The sequence below is a fragment of the Mytilus californianus genome, unplaced genomic scaffold (genome assembly GCF_021869535.1).
Source record: "Mytilus californianus isolate M0D057914Y unplaced genomic scaffold, xbMytCali1.0.p SCAF_9, whole genome shotgun sequence".
Lineage (NCBI taxonomy): Eukaryota > Metazoa > Mollusca > Bivalvia > Mytilida > Mytilidae > Mytilus > Mytilus californianus.
Window position 1 is genome coordinate 73,695,458 of NW_026262745.1, and position 22,718 is coordinate 73,718,175.

The 22,718-nt window shown below is 32.7% G+C and overlaps 1 protein-coding gene and 1 long non-coding RNA gene across 3 annotated transcripts in view; both read right to left on the reverse strand.

The window, feature by feature from the left end:
- LOC127716728 (ribonucleoside-diphosphate reductase large subunit-like) overlaps window positions 1–21,844 on the reverse strand; it is a 39,156-nt gene extending 17,312 nt beyond the window's left edge. Inside the window, exons 1-6 of one of the 2 annotated variants that reach the window (XM_052222975.1) lie at window positions 21,722–21,844; window positions 17,406–17,494; window positions 9,023–9,200; window positions 7,504–7,604; window positions 1,195–1,294; window positions 21–97 (exon numbers count right to left, since the gene is read on the reverse strand). In XM_052222975.1, coding sequence (XP_052078935.1) covers window positions 21–97; window positions 1,195–1,294; window positions 7,504–7,604; window positions 9,023–9,200; window positions 17,406–17,474 — 525 coding nt within the window. In that variant the 5' untranslated portion in view covers window positions 17,475–17,494; window positions 21,722–21,844. Of the gene's footprint in view, window positions 1–20; window positions 98–1,194; window positions 1,295–7,503; window positions 7,605–9,022; window positions 9,201–17,405; window positions 17,495–19,314; window positions 19,464–21,721 lie in introns of those variants that run through there. The other variant, XM_052222974.1, reaches the window with a different exon arrangement.
- On the reverse strand, window positions 4,404–6,033 carry LOC127716729 (uncharacterized). The gene is made up of 2 exons (XR_007989101.1): window positions 5,860–6,033; window positions 4,404–4,889 (listed from the first exon to the last, which is right to left on the reverse strand). It is a non-coding gene; the product is annotated as an uncharacterized LOC127716729 (long non-coding RNA).
- Window positions 21,845–22,718: the final 874 nt, after the last annotated feature.

The window sequence follows — 22,718 nt, forward strand, 5'->3', positions numbered from 1 at the left end:
ATCAAATTCTGTATTTCTACCTCAATAGCAGCCTCTATATCATTTTCGTGTATTCCTACAGCAACTCTCATCAACATGTGTTGGGGACGTTCAGCAACTATAAAAAATAACACAAGTCATTTTGAGTCTAGACATGTATAATTATATTACTAAACAATTTTTCATGAAATTTTTTTTTCAAGACTGCAACATGGTACATTTGTTGTAAATGTTAATTCAAATTGTTTTTTGTTTACAAAGTTTCATTCAGAGTTTTTGCTATGTAGAAAATAACATTTATTGGTCATATGGGTTCATTATCTATTTTAATACTTATCTAAAATAATCATAAACTGTTACACAGAGATATGTCTTGCCTTTTTGTAATTTTGGTAGTATAATGCAAAACATTCAAAGTCAATGAACCATGGCTTAATGTGCAGGAACAAATAACCTCCACGAAAATGAGAAATGCCATTGTTTATAAAACTACATACCAAATACTGTTGACCATTGCCATTTGATAAAGGACTTTCCGTTTTGAATTTTCCTTGGAGTTCTGTATTTTTGTTATTTTACTTTTTATCATAAGTGGTGCCCTTAACACTAACCAAAACAAAAACTTTAACTTGTAAACAATGTAAAAACTTCAAAGTCAATGAACCATAATGAGTGGATGGGTCCATATAATCTCCATGGAAAAGAGACTTGCAAATGTTAATGCAACTGCATACCAAATATCATTAACTTAACATTGATGGTTCCTCTTGAATTGATTGGATCACAAACTTTCTAACATGTAAACTATGCAAAGCATTTAAAGTCAAAAGACCATGATTGAGGGGGCGGCGCCAAATAATCTCAATGGAAATGAGATGTGCAAATGCTAATACAACTGCATACAAAATATCATTGACCTACCATTAATGGATCCCCATAAACAGACCTAATCACAAACTAATACATTGTTAATGCCACCACCGACACTGTCTACATCAGAAAAAGCATACCCAAGTCTCACTTTTTTAACTCTGTCAAGGCAAGACAAAAACCATTAATAAATTTCATTGAGAGGTGAAAATACGTCTATTCATCTGACCTGAATGACCAATATATATGTCAGTGAAAAATAGAGTTTTCTTTTTTTATCAAGTATGTTGCCAAACAAAATGGCACTTTTCTGTTTCAACAAGTATGAACTTTGGAATGTCTTACCTTTGTTGTCAATTTTCAACAGATATGACCTTTCCAGCGTCTTGAACCCAAAATAGTTGTAGCTGAAATCTCTGTCATAAATCATTGCTGAATTCAGCTTCTGTAAAGTTAAGAAAAAAATATAAAAAGAGGTGTAGTAACTTTTTTTTTATAATATTTTGTGCATTTAACATTGTTTTTTCTCATTGAAAATAAAAATGGCCAAACTGGAAGCCAATTTACTATCTATAAAACTGTAAATTCATAAATTATTGCATGCATTTATTATTGCAATTTTGGAAGAGTGGACAAATATGTGAGATTAATTATTGAGATTCAAGGAAACATGGCATACAGATAAATGTATCTGATATCAGAATGCAAGTTCTTATTATTGTGAATCTCACCAAGTGGCATTACAATTTACAGTAGACTCCGGCAAATCGGATACCCAAAATGTCATCTAAAAATATCAGATTACCCGATATATTCAATTAGACGATGAATGTATATTCATTGAATAATCTACAATAATGAGTAGATCTAATCCTGAGATGTTACTAACCCTGACAATTGCTAAATATTCAAAAGGGCTGGAGGATTGATGAAGTGATTTTTGTCAATTACATCACAACGATGTTTGTGTAAAAAATCATCAGCTGATTTATGCAGAGACATATATACACAGAGATTGGCAAACTCCGTGAAATCCCGTTAAAAAACGCGGCCCGGAATGAGATTCTCGTCGATAATTATTCTACAACATGTAGACAAGTCAGGGATGAATAACCTCGATAGCTAATCAAGAAAAGTAATAGGAAAACTTATTTCAGATCAAATAAATTCTTTTTCTAAAAAACTACTTGAAATAGTTGTATTTTTTTTTATGTATTTGATTGAGAAAATATTTTTTTCTTTTTTTCGGCATTTCTTTTAATTTAAAAAGTAAAATCTGGTAATGATCATGATATTACAAGAAACATTTCTTTGCTAAAGTTTGCTTCTAAATTACACAGTGAAATTATGTGTGTCCGATTTTCCGGTCATTATTTCCTTAGAGTTGTGACTGTGGATTCACAGGTGTGCGATTACGCAATTTATTGGCCTCCGATCACCTGAATTTTGCCGGAGGTGAAGTTCTATGTGGATTATTACTTGGTAATTGTTTTTACAACTAAACAAATTCTGACATTATTTTAACCATGACCAGAACTTTATTTTAACAGAAACACTGGGCTATACTATGAATAGGGTAAACGGACAGAAAGTCACAGTACAAAAAGTCACAGGACATAAAGTCACAAATTGGATAGGACAAAAAGTCACAAATAATTTATTGACAATTGTTTGAATATATAAGAGAAAGATCTTCAAATAATATCTTTTTTTACATTTATTCATTTTTAAGTTCAGGAAATTGTTCATAAGCCTTGATAAATGAAAAATTATTAAATTTTAATCATGCAAATAATATATTTCTTGGCACCATGAAGCCATTTAAGTGCCAAACCACTTTGACATTTTGTTATCATAACAATTATTTGATCATCATTGATATTTATTGAATAAATTTTAATTACAAAGTTGCTTCATATATTATAGTTCAATAAAAAATCAAAAAATTATTTTTAAAATTAGTGTTTTCTTGTTCAGAGAAAAATAATCTCAAAACTGAATTGTGACTTTTCGTCCGTGACTTTTTGTCCGTGACTTTTTGTCCTACATTCTACTGTAGTATTCAATCAGGAACAAAAATAGTCATTTAACATGTCAAAAAAAGAAATCAGAAAGCAACTTTTTTATATAAAAAAAATATGTAGCCAGTAGAATTTTGTCTCGTGGAAAACGGATTTAAATGATTAATTTTTGATTGACCTACAATTACATTATTTGTGGAACCTTTGCATGAATTTCCTAAATGAACGTACATTATGTACAGTGTTGTCGAAATCACTATTTTTGCTGTCATGAAATATTGAATATGAATCTGTCATTATTTGTAGTTTTTTATAGACTTAATATCACAGACCCTGATTAAAAACAACGTGTATCATAAGTACAGTAAAATGCTCTGCTGAACTGTAGAATTTTAATGTTCTGTTTCATAGACCACAGAAGTACTGCAACATCCTTATCTTTACTCTTTCCTATCGGGTAGTGAAACTCGAGTTTGAAATTAGAAAGATTTAAAATTGAAGACAAGTTTTATCTGATCTTTTGTGGGTTTATGTTTCGGTGCAGTGCTATGTGGGCTGTTATTTTCTTTTCATTAGTCATTTTTTTATCTGTGTTTCATGACCTTGTACTTTTTGTATTGCCCCTTGACATCTCCTGCTTCTGTTTAAACCTTTACCACTAATATCTCATCTGGTTTAAATAAAATAGTGTCTCATTCCCGGAATTTGTTATACAGGAATTCATTTTAATATCAGTTTTTTTATAAGCATATAAACTGCTTGGTCTCTTCACACAATTTATGTTTAGGACGGAATGCATCAATAGGTACATACATGTACCAGGTCACCAATATATAAGTACACATTATGTGCTTTTGACCTCCACAAGAATTCTTAAACATTCATAGATGTGCAAAGAATATTTTTGTCGTTGGGTTGTTGTCTCATTGACATATACCTCACATTTCTGAATAGTCATAGCAGCTGTGCCTTTTCAATTTATTGCAGAAAATATTTGCATTAACATTTTTCAAAATAGGCGAGGTGAAACAGTGATCACAGAATGAGGACATGTAAAACTGAAACAACACAACACAACAGATAAACAAGCACCATTGCTAAAGGACTGAAACAAACATAGATGATGACTAATATGAGCCACTAGTAGTGTACAAGTAGAGTGAACATTTCTTGCTTCTTATTCTACACATTTTGTCATTTCATGTAAACAATTAAATATGTTATTTTCCGAGGAGAGGAAGGAATTTGTGAAACGAAATATTTTGCTTTTAGTACTGTCAAGTTATATATTCACAGGAGTGTTGTTGAATAAATGAACATTTTCCCTTTTTTTACATTATGCTACCTTTATGCTACAAAGGTAGCATTTCCATTCTCATGATATACAAAGATATTATAGAGTGGCCTTCCAATGATAGTCATACATGTAAATCATTGTCTCATTGGCAATCATACTACATCATCATATTGTTATACATGTATGTAAAAATTATGTACATGTATACTTTGTAAACGTAAAGAAGACAAATGAAGTTGAACACAAGATATTTATTTGCATTTTTATCCGTATAGTCTCTGCACAACTGCCACTTCTGTTTCAAATTCAATAGATTGAATGCGGAGTCTTCTATTTATTCTTAGTTCAATGATGTCACCATCACTTGCACAAAAATCGCATACACATGTACATCAAGTTTGGCATATGAACTATGATATTTGAACTACAATAATGTGGTGTTTTCACAGTCAGGATAAGCACATGTCATTTTATCTCTTACAAAACCATTTTTTAGTATCACATTGATAGTAGTACATGTAATCAGTCCACTACATGACTGTGCAGTATCATTTGAAAAAAGTCATCACTAATAGTTGTTCCTGTCTGCCAGGGAATCTTTTTTTCAATCAGAAAGGCTAGGGAGTCCTACATTCAGCACATGTATGATATTACATCTCTTGTATGATGCACTGTTAGGTAAATTTGATCAACATCTTTGTTCTTTTATAACATGCAGGATCCTGTTAAAAAAAAAATGCTGTCAGATACTGAATGTAAATATACATGTATATAAACTTGTAAATGTCATCAAAGTGGTGGAAATAATGAAAAAAAAACAATTTATATACATAAAACCGGTATGTCTTGGGAAAGTAATTCCTGTGATCAATGGTGATGGGTACATTTGTTCTTTAAAGATGGACAATTTTATAAACTGTAGCCATGGACAGGTGCCTGTCTTTATATTGAAGAGAATGAAAATGGCCGACAGCTTGAATGGTCATTTTTAATTGTAAATTGCATCAAAGCTGGTGAAAATATGGAAAAAACAACTGTTATACACAAATCCAGTATGTCATAAGAAAGTAATTCATGTGCTGGGAATAATTATTCTCTAAAGATGGAAAAGTTTATTGACTGTAGACATGGACAGGGGCCTGTCTTTTTATTGAAGAGAATGAAAATGGCCGACAGCTTGAATGGTCATTTTTAAATGTAAATTGCATCAAAGCTGGTGAAAATATGTAAAAAACAACTGTTATACACAAATCCAGTATGTCATAAGAAAGTAATTCATGTGCTGGGAATAATTATTCTCTAAAGATGGAAAAGTTTATTGACTGTAGACATGGACAGGGGCCTGTCTTTATATTTTAAAAATTGAACGTGGCCGACAGCGAGTATACTGAATTTTAATTGTAAATTGCATCAAAGTGGGTGATTTAATGAAAAATTCAACATATTTACACAAAACCAGTATGTCTTGGGAAAAGTGATTCATCTCATAAATGGTTTTATTCCTTTTCGAATGAAAAGGTTTTAATAAAAAATACGTCCGTGTAAAAAATTTTCATAACGTCCATGTCGGCCAAGCTTTCCCCTTATTATTGACCACAATAAAACGTTAATCGTCACAATATTTTAACTAACAATTACTACAAACTGAATAAAACAAGGTAAATAATTTAAGAAATTGAAATATATACTTACATTATGCTGTTTTGAAAAGCTTGATGTAAAATAAAAATCGAAGCGGTGGTGAACTTGTCATGATCAGATGCAAAATGGCGATCTCGTTAAAGTCTCGTGTGATGCGTGTTTTTAATTGGATTTCGCTGACCACTGTTACAGTTGCCAATCTCTGTGTATATATGTCTCTGATTTATGTAATGATTAAATTTGTTTGCAGTTTTTAAATCCTTTATTTATTAAAATAAATCAAATGTCCTGAAATATTTATGTGAATTATTATCTACCATCCATAGTTTGTCTTTATTTGTTCTGTAAACAAATTAATATCCATTATTTAGTATTTACATTATCACACAGGTAAACTAATTTGGCTATATATAGATCAAAGCATGTCTGTAGAATCTCCAAACTAAAACTGTATTTGTTATAATTTTTATTTCTTTAAATAATCAAATTTAAATTTATGAAAATAATCATGATTGATAAAATATTATTGCATAAAGTTTACATTTTCTGAAGACTTTTTATGTTTAGGTCATAGTTCTAGAGGCTTCCTCACAAATTTGTAAACAAGCAAAATGGCGTCCATGACATGTGGTTACTGTTGCACATGTGAAAAAATTATTTCTGACAAAAGTCAGATTTCTCTTGTCAAAATGGATTTATATTTATATTGCAATAAATTATTCAGAAGGAGGTACATTCAGTTTAGATTATATTTCTGATTCTGTGAGCATTTAGAGTTTAATCAAAATTCTCCAAACAGTAACGTACTGCTCTTGTCAACTGAGTCTTGTATATTTTAGAAATAAATTCAAACCATTTGAAGTTAAAGGGCATCTAATTCACATGAAAAAGGAAGACAATGACTAAAGACAACAATTTATTAAGAAATAGTTTCTTTTATTTAAAAAACGAAATCTTCTTGTCTGCATGATTGTAAATTCGTAACTTCTGGGCCCATTTCCTGTCAGAAAAACATTGAAAATATCCGATTGTGCATGGTTTTTAATAAAATAACCTGAATATTCTTATCCGATTTGCGGATATATTCTTATATCCGATATTCGATTACACGATAAAATTAACATTAAACATACAGGGAAGGGTTTGGTGTTTTGAAATAATATTACAATAGCCGATATATTCGTTAAGCCGATATCCGATTAGGTGGAGTCTACTGTAATAAAAACCTCGCAATAATTTCTGAATTTACCGTAAATAAATCCTGATGGACAATTTCAGATTAAACAAATTGGAAATAAGATAGAAAGCAGATTAAAATGTATTATGTGAGCTTAAACATCGCACTAAGATTAGAAATGTTGTAAAATGTGATTTTTAATTTGATCTGGCAACACAATCGGATACCCATTGTGGATAAAAAAAAAACATATAATTGCTGTCTTGCTATGCATTTTAGTTTAGAAATTGATCTCGCATGCATAAATTTACTTTAGATTACAGAAATGAAAGATGCACAGAATAAAGAAATCGCCAAATTATATGAAAATTCAATAGCATAATCATTTCCACGAGCATTTTACAGAATAGGCATTATTTTTATAGATAAAAGAAAAAGGGCCTAAAAATTTTAAAGAATACAGAAATAAATGCCCTCCCCCCCCTTTTCCGTCACTCACACATCCTATCAATACTCACATCAGCATTTTTCATGATGATCTCATGGGTTTCTTTGGAGATCATTGGCGAATGCTTTCCCGTTTTTGGATTTATCCATTTATATAAATCATCACTGACCTCTGAAAATGTAAATATTTGTAGAAATGTACATTTTTTACCCTATTGATATGTATCATGATTTGATGGGTGGTGATTACTTTTTAGAGAAATCCTCTCCTAAATTTTTTTTCCATGTTAATGTAAAATACATATGGTGATGAATTCAAGAAAGTTTTTAAGAAGATTTTTTTGTAATGATAATCTTTTTGATATGAAGCATCATATTTGTGTTAAATATTGAATAAAATCAACATTAAAGTTTATCCTTCTAAATGTTTAGTTTTTTATGACATATATTCGTACATTATGTTATTTTTTCAACCCTATAATTTAAGTATAATGCACAGAAAATAAATAAACCAGACTACACGAATGAATTTTATTTTTACAGGACATTCGGTCTGGTAAACAACCCAGCTTTACCAGACCGAATGAAATTTTACCAGACCAATTTTTTTACATATAATTGTATATTATCCGACAAAATACAACAAACTTATGACTTGTTGTGCCCTACTCCTCTCCAAAATGCACAAAAACAAAGTCATGTGACAAGAGTGTATATTTCGATGAAAGTTGTGCACAATTGCTTAAATGCATTTCAGTGATAAAGAAAAGTAATGTCACATTTTATTGGATTTTGACATGAAAATTATTTGTGAACTAAAAATAATTTAGAGTTTCTGTATAAAATATTTCCTGTATCTTCTTTCTTTTTTTTTTTTATATCTTTTGGTTTTCAATTCTAGTGTTTATATTTCATAGCTGTATTTTGTGAACCTGCTTGGATTTTTTATTTTTTTATTTATTGTATTTGATCGGCAAAACCCGGAATTGGCCTTATCCGTTCCCGGAATCTGATCCGGTATTGTCTACATTTCCGGTTGATGGCAGCCATTGTTGTTTTTGTCAGTCAGATATGTTTTTACTCGGATTTACACATTACTTGTTGGCGATTTTCGGCATAAAGCTAGCGGTTGAACAAAATAAACATCGTTGTCATGAATAATAAAGATGAAAATGAATTTCGAGATCGTTTGGGTATTTTACTCCCAAAATTGGGAAAAATGTAGGGTTTTTAGAAAAATCCATGAAAAAAACAACACCGGACATTCGGACCGGAATTCAACAAAATTTTACCAGACCGATCCATTATTCACCGGATTTGTCCGACGAATTTCGTGTAGTCTGATAAACACAACATTTGGCTTTGTTATTTTGTCATGAAGTTAAAAAATACAGATCTGGCCTACCATTCACGAAATATTGGCCATTACAACAAGAAATAACCTTTCACAAACTATATGAAATATTTCTGGACATAAATTGTACGATATTTTGTGAAACTATGGTCTGGTTTGAAAGGTCAATCAGAAATCTACTGCAAATTACATTTATTTTTGCCCTGTATATCACAGAACTTGTTTTTTTTACATACCACTAAAGACTTTCTTTGTTTCCTTGTGTAAGTTTGAAATAGCAATTCTGGCAGCCAGTTGGGCATAATCTGGATGTTTGGTTGTCATGGTAGCAGCTGTTTCAGCAGCCAAATTGTCCAGTTCCACAGTGGTGACACCTGGATATAATCCATTTATGACCTTCAACGTAATTGCAGCCTAAAAATGAAACATAAGAAAATATACTCTACAAAACTATTTGTACTTTAAATATCTGAAAATCAAAATGTACCTTTAATAATACATTTTGTAAGTCAGTTTTCCTTCATGGACATCATACAACACTTGTCAGACAATTACTGGGCAGATTTTTCGTAGTCTCTATGTTTGTTTCTGTTTAATTTGTTCACCACTTTTTACACCAGAACTATTTGAGCTTGCCATATATTTTGTATAGACAACCAGCGGTCTTCTGTTGAAAACTACCTCTTCCTGTCAAGCTGTAGGGTGTTGCTTGGTTATTTTTGTTGATGGGATGTTGTTTCAATGATATTTGCCCCACATTTCTTTTTATTCATATCTCAGCAAGAAGAAATAAAAAAAGAAAACAGCAACAGTGATCGGGAAGGAAGTGCGCCTTGCGCTTATCGACCAGAAATGGCGCATAGAGTGACAAATGTAAGCGCCCGCGTGGCGCATGATATTTTTCACTTCGTTTTGAAACGTTGAGATATCGTCAAATGGATTTCCGATCGTATTTCGTGCCGCCATGTGTGAGTACACAACTGTGTAGTGTTTACTCCAATGATAGGAGCACCTATATATTTTTGGGACGTCTCGGGTGTTTTCCTATGGTAATAATAGCAACATGCAGTATGACTGATAACCCAAAAAACGTAATTAACCATCATTCATGATATAATTTTTTTTATAAACAACTTCAAATTTGTGAAAATTGGCTAGTACCTAATTATAATCTTTTAAGTAAGCTACTATTATTTCGATTGAAAAATCCAAAAGCCTTTTTATGAATAGCATAGTATTTGTCTCCATAAAAGAGGCTTAACTGTCCTTGTCAATTTTTTTGGTCTTTGGCTCGTTTTGACATTTTGTAAACATGCCTTCAGCAAATTGTTGTTGTGTCTTATCAATTAACGTTGATCTCTACTGTTACTCTTGTCATCGTGATGAAGTAATAATAATACAAGTGCAGAGGAAATGTCAGAAACGTCCTCTAATACGGAACGTCTGGAATAAGTATGGTATCGACGAAGACCCAAATTTAATGTAAAAAAAAACATGAACATGAACAAGGGAACAGTACAAGTTTTAACATTGTAAATAAAGGTTATCGTAAATATTGCACGGTTTGGAAGAAGTTATTGTATATTCATTGAAACTGAAATTACAAAATCACAGGAACAATATCCATGATATTAATTAGAATCATACTTGTAAGTACAGTGAAATATACACTTTTTTTATTTTTTTTTTTATTGTAAATGAATGGCCCACTCATTTGACAACATTGCCCATTAATTCTAAAAATGGCTCATTGAATTTATTTTTGGGGGGCCCTGGGCCCATAGAGAAAAAATCCTTCCAGATCACTGAGCAATAAAAAAAACAAATGGTCCAGATTGCCAGACTTGGTACCTACTCAAAATGTGGTCGAGTTAAACCAGTTTTAAGTCTGCACACAAACCCCCTCCTTTGCCCCTCATGACCATATGCTGTACAACTAAATCACACAATAGAAATAGAATCAAAGTGTGAAAGCGCTGTAAAGGCAGTTAATTACAGGTTGTGTGTATTTTTAGTCCAGTTATATCATTATCTTGCATAGTACATTGTACTTATCAGAGGTGGCTTTCAGTATTTAAGATTTAGAGTTCTCTAATGATATTGAACAAGTTTTATGAATGTCATATTCTGAGCACTATATGAAGGCGATTGTTCTCATTTGTTTATGAACTAGTGCATTATGTCCAGTTTGTACCTTTTTTATCTATGTTCATATATAGTCAAATACTGTTAAAAATAGTTTGGCATTTTCTTTTTAGTAATAAGTAAATGTTATCAATTGTATTTTATTCGACTTTGCAAATGTGGTTTGTTACTGGTAAGTACAATGTATGGGTGATAGTTCTTTCATTGGCAATCATGACACATCTCCTCATTTATATAATGATCTATATTCAACGACCTCAGGTACAAAAAAAATGTATGTAACTAAACTATGATGGGAAAACTTTGACTTCTTTCTTTTATATAAACTTTTGATTTGGTACCATAAAACTATGTAGAATAAATGTACATTGCAACATGTCAACTCTTTCAATGACAATACTTTTTTTAGAAACTATAACTCCAAGCAAAATTATATTTCCAAGTATAAAGTAATTTATGAATGAAACAAGAGTGCACACGCTGAAATGTCTCGCCTTCTTTGCTAATCATTGATATTATGTTGATAGTCCTAAATATAAAGCTTTATTACAACTGTCACATAAACTTAACATTAAACAGGTAAACTAAACATTGACCAATGAACCAAGAAAATGAGGTCAAGGTCAGATGAACCATGCTAGGCAGGCATGTACAGCTAACAATTCTTCCATACAACAAATATAGTTGACCTATTGCTTATAGTTTAAGAAAAACAGACCAAAACACAAAAACTTAAAACTGAGCAATGAACCTTGAAAATGAGGTCAAGGTAAAAAAAAAACCTGCGTGACTGACAAATAGATCATAAAATATTTCCATACACCAAATATAGTTGAACTATTGCATATAGTATTAGAAAAAAAGACCAAAACTCAAAAACTTAACTTTGACCACTGAACCATGAAAATGAGGTCAAGGTCAGATGACACCTGCCAGCTAGACATGTACACCTTACAATCATTCCATACACCAAATATAGTAGACCTATTGCATACAGTATAAGAAAAACAGACCAAAACACAAAAACTTAACTTTAACCACTGAACCATGAAAATGAGGTCAAGGTCAGATAACACCTGCCAGATGGACAGTCCTTCCATACACCGAATATACTAGACCTATTGCTTATAGTATCTGAGATATGGACTTGACCACCAAAACTTAAACTTGTTCACTGATCCATGAAATGAGGTCGAGGTCAAGTGAAGACTGTCTGACGGGCATGAGGACCTTGCAAGGTACGCACATACCAAATATAGTTATCCTATTACTTATAATAAGAGAGAATTTAACATTACAAAAAACTTTAACTTTTTTTTCAAGTAGTCACTGAACCATGAAAATGAGGTCAAGGACATTGGACATGTGACTGACGGAAACTTCGTAACATGAGGCATCCATATACAAAGCATGAAGCATCCAGACCTTCCACCTTCTAAAATATAAAGCTTTTAAGAAGTTAGCTAACGCCGCCACCGGATCACTATCCCTATGTCGAGCTTTCTGCGACTTTTGTCGCAGGCTCGACAAAAAGGAGTTCTTAATTAAGAAATAAACTGATTCACTGAGCGCTGCTGGATACACCTGCAGAGGTCCAACCCTGAACAGTTGGGGCAAAAATGGACACAATATTCAAGCTTGATACAGGTCTGAATTTGGATTGTAATTAAATATTTGACATACTATAGTTTCTGAATAAATGTAGTCAAAGAACTTGAAATCGGTTATATGAATTGAATTTATATTCAATTAAAGATTTCTTGCTGTTGTGCAATACACTGTGCTGTTGCGCAATACTTAATAAATCTGTTGCCAGACTATAAACAAATAAAGTTCAATTTCTTCTCAATGTCATATTTGAAATTTATGAAAATCAATAGGGAGATTACATCAATAGCTATAAATAATTCACCAAAGTTTCATGCGAACTGCTTAAAGCATTTTTGAGTTATTGTCCAAAAACTGGAAAATCCCCCCTTTTTTAATGAATAAAACCCCACAACTCAGAAATGTAAAATCTAAAATTTATAAAATTCTAAAGGGAGCTTAGGTTTGATAATTTAGTCTTAGATGCAAGATTTTTTTATCAGTTGTTAGTGGCTTTGAACTAGCTGTCAGTAAATGCGAGTACTTTCAGATCTGTACTTAGTGTCTTTTAGTTGTTTGGATGTACAACTACCCGGCCACGTCCACTTGTATTTGTATTTATCCATCTGATGAGTTAAGCCTCTTTCAACTGATTTTTATAGTTCGTTCTTATATTGTACTGTTACACCACTGTCCCAGGTTAGGGGGTGGGTTGGGATCCCGCTAACATGTTTAACCCCGCTACATTCTGTATGTACATGTGCCTGTCCCAAGTCAGGAGCCTGTAATTCAGTGGTTGTCGTTTGTTTATGTGTTGCATATTTGTTATTCGTTCATTTTTTGTACATAAATTAGGCCGTTAGTTTTCTTGTTTGAATTGTTTTACATTGTCATTTTGGGGCCTTTTATAGCTCACTGTGCATTATGTGCTTTGCTCATTGTTGAAGGACGTACTGTGACCTATAGCTGTTAATTTCTGTGTCATTTGGTCTCTTGTGGAGAGTTGTCTCATTGGCAATCATACCACATCTTCTTTTTTATATTTACATCAACAGATATAAACAATTCACCAAAGTCAAACTTAGTTGTAAGATCTCTGAAATTTTTTACACGGTACAAGTTTTTCTAATTGTTGGAGATTGTACGGTGACAGTAACACCTATAACTGCTTAACCCATTTCTTATGCACTTTGGTTCGATAAACTCACTGAATATCATACCACATCTCCTTATTTTTTTATGCATTACAATTTACATGTGCATGTAATTGTAAATAATATTTATATATATATATATCAGAACAAACTTCATTGCATCACTTTTATTTATGCATCCTCTGGCACAATACAAGTCCTAAAATTACACAACATAAAACAACTAAATGTTATTTCAGATGAAAGTTTTGTTTCAGTTCCATTCATAGGATTTATTAGAATTTTGTATGTTTTGCCAAGTCCAATAATTAGCTCTATGTGCATGTGTTAATTGGAGACTTTTCTATCCCGTATAAGAGTTTTGGAACTAATTCTGTGTCTTTTTTTGAAAAAAGTGAGCAAACAAATCTTGCACATTTAAACCTTTGTCTGCCATCACACTATCACCTGGATCACATAATTGAACTACACATGTATTCTACATCTTTCAACTATTTCACAGTCACTGGTACAACCAACATATGCATTAGAGACATACATTTTTGTAGTTGACTAAACCACCAGGTGTCGAACATACAAGTATTTTCAGTGTTTCTGTTTTTATATGATGAAAAGGTTGCCTGAGCTCTAGGAGCTTTATGTTTTATCATGGGATATTCTGTGCTGTCAATAATAATCCAAGTTGTAGGAAACTTTAATTTGAAGTTGGATGGCAAAAAATACCTGACTAAACCACTAAATGGCCAAGTGTTAGCCTCACGCCACTGTTTAGACATAAAAAAAAATCCATGTTTACACAATATTCTTAACACTAGTTTCAATCTAGAATCTAGACAGAGTTCGCGAAAATGGTCGGTCCTGTCGGTCAAAATGAGGCTCGGACCAGTATTTTGAAGGCTAGTGCCGGTCCCGATGACCGATGTAAAAACGGCCGTTGTAGTGCATATTTCGGCACTTTTTTACATCGGTTATTAGATGTACCGCAACTGTTTCCAATAAGTGTTTACATCGGTTATCAGATGTACCTGCTGCCAATTTCCGGTACTGGTTTACGGATTTATTATAAACAAACCAAAGCGGCGATCTACACGTGGCCTACTAAATTTGTTCATAGAGCCATCCCTGGCAAACAATCGGCGATTGAACCCTACAATGGAGCAAACAAATACTGTAACAGCCGAGAAAGTGATTCAGATGATGAAATGGATAGTGAAGATGACTTTGAATAAGAACAATCAGAAGACCTGAACTGGTCCTTCATTGTTAACTTGCCTGTGGGTGCGAAGAATAAAACTAATATTAATAAAGTTATTTTTCGATAAAATATGTTATTAATTTTATTTCAGGATAAAATTGACAGGTTTTGTAGGACTGGCTAAAATTTTGTAGGACTGACAAATAATCATGCTTTGTCGGTCCCATGACCGACGGGTCAAAATAAGTTTTCGCGAACTCTGATCTAGACAGTTCAAAGTTGGTTGTATAATGCCTCAATTTCATCAAAGTCAAAGACACCCTATCAATTTGAAAATATATGTATCTCAAACAATGTGCTGCTGGACCAAGTGTGGTCAAAGCAAATAAAAATTTAGTATACAACTCTAAACTGGTATAAAAATGCATGGCTGTGTCACATGTCTTCATTTCAAAATTCTCTGTTGAAAATATAGGCATTGATGGTGTTTGCGTAATTCCATCTGTGAAGCTCAACATTAGCTCGGCAGTTGGTGGTGGACAGTCATAAATCCTGGCTGCAGTATGAATGATTTCTTCAGGAAAACCAACTTTACAATCAAAACTTTCCTCTAGATTTCTACTACAATATTCATCAAGTTTAGTTCTTTTGTTTTCCCAGGTAACTGCCCTGATTTTTCTTTTTGCGGACGATTCAGTCTCTTGCTTGATCCAGGAAAATAGGCTGGGAATGGCAGTAGACTCAAGTCTCTGTATGGAGGGTTTGCGCTCTGAAAAAGGTTATAAAACATTAGTTTTTTGATAATTAAATGAACTTCCATTAGCAATGCATACTTTGTACTACCTGGCAAAATATTAACTAGATTTATTCATTACAATCTGGATAAAACTATGTTAGCCTGATTCAATGAACATCAAAATGTATTTTATGTAAATCCAAAGGACAAACAATGAGAGACGTATGCAACAAACATACATTGTTTGTACCTTAATAACTATAATATAGATGAGAGCATGTCATTGTTTTGTTCCTGTTAACATTGTCATTGATATTTTTCAGGAAAGTCTATGAGGCATAGCTTATGCATTCCTGTCATTACTACATAAGCATAATTACTGCTAAAATAATTCTCAGTATGATATACCTCATTATAATTGTAGCAAGCACCAAAAAATCTCAAACAGATCACATTGAATCGTAATCAAAAAAATTATGACGTCTTGAGAATTAACCACCCCCTTTTATTCTAAAACGATAATTGCGGTTGTAAACAGACTTTGGTTTATTCGCATGGCGATTACATATATAACTATATATTTTAAAAAGAAAATAGAGTTTTACCATGAATAGTTTCCTGCACGTAGTCTTTTTCAGTAAAATGTGCCTTACAAACAACAGCTGATTGAGATGGACTCCACGATTTCATCTTGTTCTCGTCCAATCTGCGTATGGGCCATGGCGTTGATCCAACTTTTCCTTCTTTTTAAGTCATTTGGAAATGCATGTCCTCCTCTTAAATGACATCCAGGTACACAACAACAAGTACTTGGCATCGTTAATTAAAAATGCAACTGTATAGTTGCACAGTGCAGAAACCGGAAGTTTAAGAACAGGATCGGCTACCACAGCGCCACCTATTCAGGAACGACAATTTGCTACTTTATATAACTGCGAAATAACAATCAATAACGTTAGATGGGTTCACGTGCATCAACAGAAATGCGCCTTAAATTGTATAATATAATTCATGTTCAGTCGACCTTTAATTATTATATCAACGACTGAAATGATTTATAAACATCTAGATTGCAGATAACACTCGAAATTAACCCGACCTCTTTACACACGGAATTCAAATAATTCTAGTTTGTCAATCGGTTGACTGCTTATAATGTAAAATACAAATATATCAAAAGTTTTTAAAACTAACAAAACACAATGATCGTTTCTCTATTTCCCAATGTAAATGAAATGAAACAAAAAACATTTTATATCACAATAAGAAGAGGAGAGAATCAACATTTTCCGGATCTACTTGGAGCCTAATGACCCCCACGTAGATAAGTTGGATATCGCGGAAAGAAAGATTAACACATCAACTAGAAAGGCATTAAAGCACTGCCTTTAAAAATTGCATGGTTTAAAATGGCTACTTATGATTGAATTGCTTAAAAGTACAATTCTGCTCTGTTAACAATCAATGTATCAAGGTATTAATACTGTTTCTTGTATACAATGTGGCAAAGTTCTTGAAATCTTACTTTAACCTGGTCCTTCACTACAAAACTGGTTGTCCCAATGAAAAACACTTACCTTTGGCAGGCCAGGTAATTACTGAATATTGATATACATTGTATCAGGAGCTACACTTAATACCAGAAAGCCTTAAAATTAAAAAATAGAATAAAACCACCACAAACTTTTAGTTAGACATCAGAACCACCACTACAATCAATATTGACGAACCCGTCTGATTTTTTTGTTGGTTAGGATAGACATGAAAGCTGGTTTTCTGGAACACTGGAAAAAAGTACTTACAGGGTCTACAAAATCAGAATGCAGTCCATAGCAAAGCTTTTGTATTCTTGAAGTGATCTTGTCAAACATAACCTTCTCTTGTCGCCCATCTGAAATAATGCATAAATATTTGTAAAACTTTACTTTTGCCAACTTCTTCACTCAGTTACTTACCAAAGGTTTACCTAATTTTAATTATTAATTTCTAACTAATGCTCTTCATTATTGGGGGAAATAAAGATACATATATTAACTACCTATACATTCAACATGGAAGGTGCTGACATACTGTTGTTGCAGCATGTGCACTATTTGAATCAATGCCAGTATGGACTCCCTATGATGCTGCATAAGTGCCAACTTCTGTCCATGGGAGCTCAAAACAAGTGTGTTCTTTAAGGGATCCAGTTACCCAAGTGGGTTATAAATTCACAAAGCAAAATGTCATTTTTTTTAAATAGAGGGAAGGTACATGTATCTGAAAGTACATTTGTTTAGATCATTATATGCAACATTTCAAGAAAAAAAGGTACATGCAAGTTGCAAGACTTAAGACTGTTGCGTCTAATAATTGTTACTTAGGTCAAATAAAAATGTGTATGGTTCCAGTTACCTGACCGACCCTAGTTTAAACCACCCAATCCTAGAATTTTTTTTTAAATTTCTGAAAAATAAGTTTTGAAGATCCCATTTTGTGGAATTTAAATTTCAATAATTAAATTTGTAACATGTCTGTTTATTTTACAGCCCATCTTTAAATGTCATAATTTGTATAATGTCTTTGATGACCCTAGTGTACATTTTTCCGAGTTTCAATAATGACAACATTTTGCAAAAACGTCAAGTTTAAGAAGATCGTGAATAAATGTTAATCTTAGTAAAAATATATATATATGTTAGCAAGTGCAACACAGAAAAACACAAAAAAAATTTCTGTAAAAATAAAAAGAAATTTCAAAAATAAGGATTTTTAGAAAAAGGGGGAGGACATAAAAATAATTTGTCCGGTCCCCAAATTATACCTATGATTTAATTTATTGTAAGCATTTATTTGCTGGTCCCTACTACCTATAATCCAACTTTGTCCTGTCCCATGATCCAAATTACGTTATTTGGGATTACAAAATGTAGCTTTTAGATAAGTATAGCAGTCAAACAAAATAACTTTGAAAAGCTCATCAGTTATCACCTGACTCTATCAACATCGTTGATCAGTGATACTGTCATAATCTTATTTCATAAAAATTAAAATTAAGGTTCATCATAACAAATGGACAAATATGGCCGTATTTTCACCTCAAAAACTACTCTGTGTACAGGCTTACCTGTGCAGTTTGGAAAGTTTTAAGGCCTGGCATCCACTAGATGTATAAAAGTTAAATTTATTTTGCGTATCAGAAATATAAAATCTTTTTTGGATTATGATGGGCATTCTTTTCCGTTCCTGCTGAAGGTGTAAAAATAAACTAAGTTGGGATATAACTTTGAGATGCTCCATCTCAGGTAACAACTGATTTGTATTGTATTGATTGTCCTTGATTGGCATGGACAATAGATATCTACACATCTATAGGTGAGTTAAAGGTAGTAACTGAGTGGACAGTATCAAATGCAATTCAGGTGTTAGTTTATTTTTACACCTTCTGCAGGAAGGAAAAAAAATGCCCATCATATTCAAAAAAAGATTTTATCTTTCTGTTATGCAAAATAGATTTAACTTTTATATATCTAGTGGATGCCAGGCCTTAAAACTTTCCAAACTGCACAGGTAAGTCTGTACACAGAGTAGTTTTTGAGGTGAAAATACGGCCATATTTGTCCATTTGTTATGATGAACCTTAAGACGATACGTCCAGTTTTTTTGTGCTGTTTTCTTCAACTTTTTTAATGTAATATTTTTAAATCGTTTAATGTTGCTATCCATTCTTACCTCTTTTGTTGACAAACATTTTTGTGTCTATCTAATTTTCAGGTAAATCAAATTAAATTCAAGAATTTGTAGTTTTTTAGTTGGAAGTTTCTTTGTCTTCTTTCACTGTATGATCTGGCGCCAAATTAAACTTCCCGCGTTTGATTAAAACTTCCTGTTGACAAAAACGCCCTCTAGTAATCTTACTACAAACCGAATACGATTCAAGAGTATAGTGTACAACGAAGACGATATTCAGTAGAAACAGTCAGAATTCCATTACTATTAGTAATGTAATTCTAAGTTCTGATAGGAATTATGCAAACCATAATAGCAACTTCTTATCATAGTTCTTAAAATATTTTTCCCTGGTGGTCCTTGGAGAAAATCTCAGCTGGTCATCATTATATTATTTCTTCTGAAAAAACATTATTGTGAGCGTTCAACATCTCACCCCTTCCCCCTTCAACGGGACAGTGGTGTCACAGTACAACATAAGATAAAACTATATAAAAAGCGCATCACAAATAAACATATCTATATACTATGTAACAAATCATAACAAAAACAGTCTTCTCGAAAAGTGGTGGTCCTGATGCTGAGCACATGCGTGGCCCATCTAAATTGGAAGTTGCGTGAAAACAGATTCATTTTTTTTATTTGCAACCCAATGATACATCAGCTATATGCTTTTTAGCTTACTTTGACAAAAAATTGAACCAAATTGACTGCTTGAGGCAAAATATTATTTCTGAAAATTCCACTTTTATAGATGTATGGAATATAAACCAAATATAAAAACTATTGTCTATGTCTAAATCGGAGTCACGTTACGCCCGAAAAGTGATGTATCTGCCTTTTCCATATATATACCGTATAATATCTTTCGTTGACTATGATTTGATTAATACCAGGGATTAAAAGGAGAAAAATAACAAATGACAGTTAGGATGTTACCATGGAAACAGAAGTTTATGTTACCTGTCTTCTAATTAGTTTAAGCAACAACAAAAATAACATAAAACACCTGTTTTGATATATGATCAATCTATCTATATCTATATTAGTACACATACAATATATTAATATGAATCTATATATTAAAGATTTAACCACAGGTAAGGAGCAAGGTCACATAGAATAGAGAATGGAAAAGGTGAATGTGTCAAAGAGAAACAACAACCCGACAAATGAGCAGAAGACAGACCAAGGCCACCAATGGGTCTTCAACACAGCGAGAAATTCCCGCACCCGGAGTCGGGCTTCAGTTGTTCCTTAAACAATAATGTATACTAGTTCAGCGAAATGGACACCACACTAATCATAAAAATGAACAAAAATTTAAAAAAAGAAGAATAACAAAGACTAGATGTTCCTGACTTGGGACAGACGCAAAAATGCGACGGAGTTAAACCTGTTTTGTGAGATCTCAACCCTCCCGCTATACTTGTAGTCAAAAGTCATATAATGGAACCTATAGATTGATTTAAAGGGTAATCTAGGTGATAAACCTATTAATAGAAAAGGTGTTATTCTTAAAAGAATAAAAAAAAACGAATTACAAAAAGAAATGGATAAAGCAAATGTGTCACTATCGAATTGAGCATATAACCCTTTTTCAATTTTAGATGTATTTTATGTATTTGTATTTCGTTCATTGTTTATACATAAATCACGCCGTTAGTTTTCTCGTTTGAATTGTTTTACATTTGTCATTTCGGAGCCTTTTATAGCTGACTATGCGGTATGGGTTTTGCTTATTGTTGAAGGCCGTACGGTGACCTATAGTTGTTAACTTCTATATGTCATTTGGGCTCTGGGGGAGATTTGTCTCATTAGCAATTATATCACATCTTCCTATGTATGCTTTGTTGAGCTGAATCAATAATTCAAGATTTCCAACTACAGTGCGCAATAGCTCGTTAATTGCAAATCTTATATACCTAATCTCCTTTTTTCTTATATACACTAAGTGGAAGTTTCATAATGAAGCATTTTGGTTTACATTGAACTTCAAGGCAGAAAGGCCCGGTTTACATGTTTTCAAACACGATAATCTTTATCTCATCCTGTAACGTCATTGGCAAAACAGAACAAAAACCAAATATACAATAAAAAAGTTAGTAAAGGTTTTGAAACGCTAAAGCAATATTGGAGCTCGAGGTCAATCATGAGATCTGTCTGTATCTGAGAACTGGCTCAGTAAATGTTATTCTGCATCAGTTTATTTACGAACACTTCCAATTGTTGATGAAAACTTTTTGTTAATTTGCTGTCAATGAGTGACATTCTCTTTAATCGAATAATTATATTTCATATTCCCCATCCCGAACGGACGTCCCTGTACTTAAACCGGTAATCTTTAAATCAGCCATATTTAACAATATATAATGTGTTAAAAAGTGTCACACATATAAATTATACTTACATACTTCCTGATATACTTATATATATTTCCTTGGCTTACATTTTCTGTCTGATACGGTGTATCCGTTTTGGCTCAAACGTTATAAATATTTACATATAGATCGATGTAGTCTGGTTTACGTTTCTTTCTTAATATTGTTGATCGCCAAGAAGGAAATGTGGTATGTTTGTGGTTACAATGAAGTAATTATTTACATAGGCGACAATGGTAGCCTTTTTGGGTCCTGCGTTTTCACTATAAAAGATCCGTTGATAACAATGTCAAATTCTGAATTATCAACACCTTTGCATGGGTGTAAATCAAACTGCAAAACACATATGGTACCGCAGCTTTTTTGATAGAAAAATGGCATTTTTTAAGGGTACTCAACAGTTCCGGAATTTTCGAAATAGTATAAATCAAGAACACCCCTTGCTTAATTTGGCACAGAAAATTTTGCTCGTCACAGAGAGTTGCCTCCAAATTTCTCGCTATTTCTACACCAATGGCCAACACTCATTTCTCACTATTTCAATTTTTATTTCTAATTACCAGGGCAGCAGAAAATAAATTTACTTCTGCCTATTATCTTGGGTGTGAAATCTAGGTGGCGCCAGTCATCTTTAATTACTTCCTTTTAACCTTGTACTATCCACATGAATGTAAGCAACTTTATGTCGCCGCAGGACCTTCAACGATGAGCAAAACATAAAAAACCCTTACGGTGTAGCTCAGCTAGAAAAATCCCCAACATGACAAAATTGTTAATTTAAAAGACCAAAATATTAGTTCATATCTTCGTCGTTTCCTTCTTAACAAGTTATAAATGTGGGGATGGACGAGGGGTGTACCCAAATAACACGTGAATATAACGTACCTGCGTCAAAAGTCACAAACCTCTCTTGTAATCTTTGTTAAATGCGCACCTTTATGAAATAAATGATGAAGGTATTGGTCTATGCTGGGACTATTATACTAATAATACTAAGTATACTATCAATATACTATGTCCTAGGTC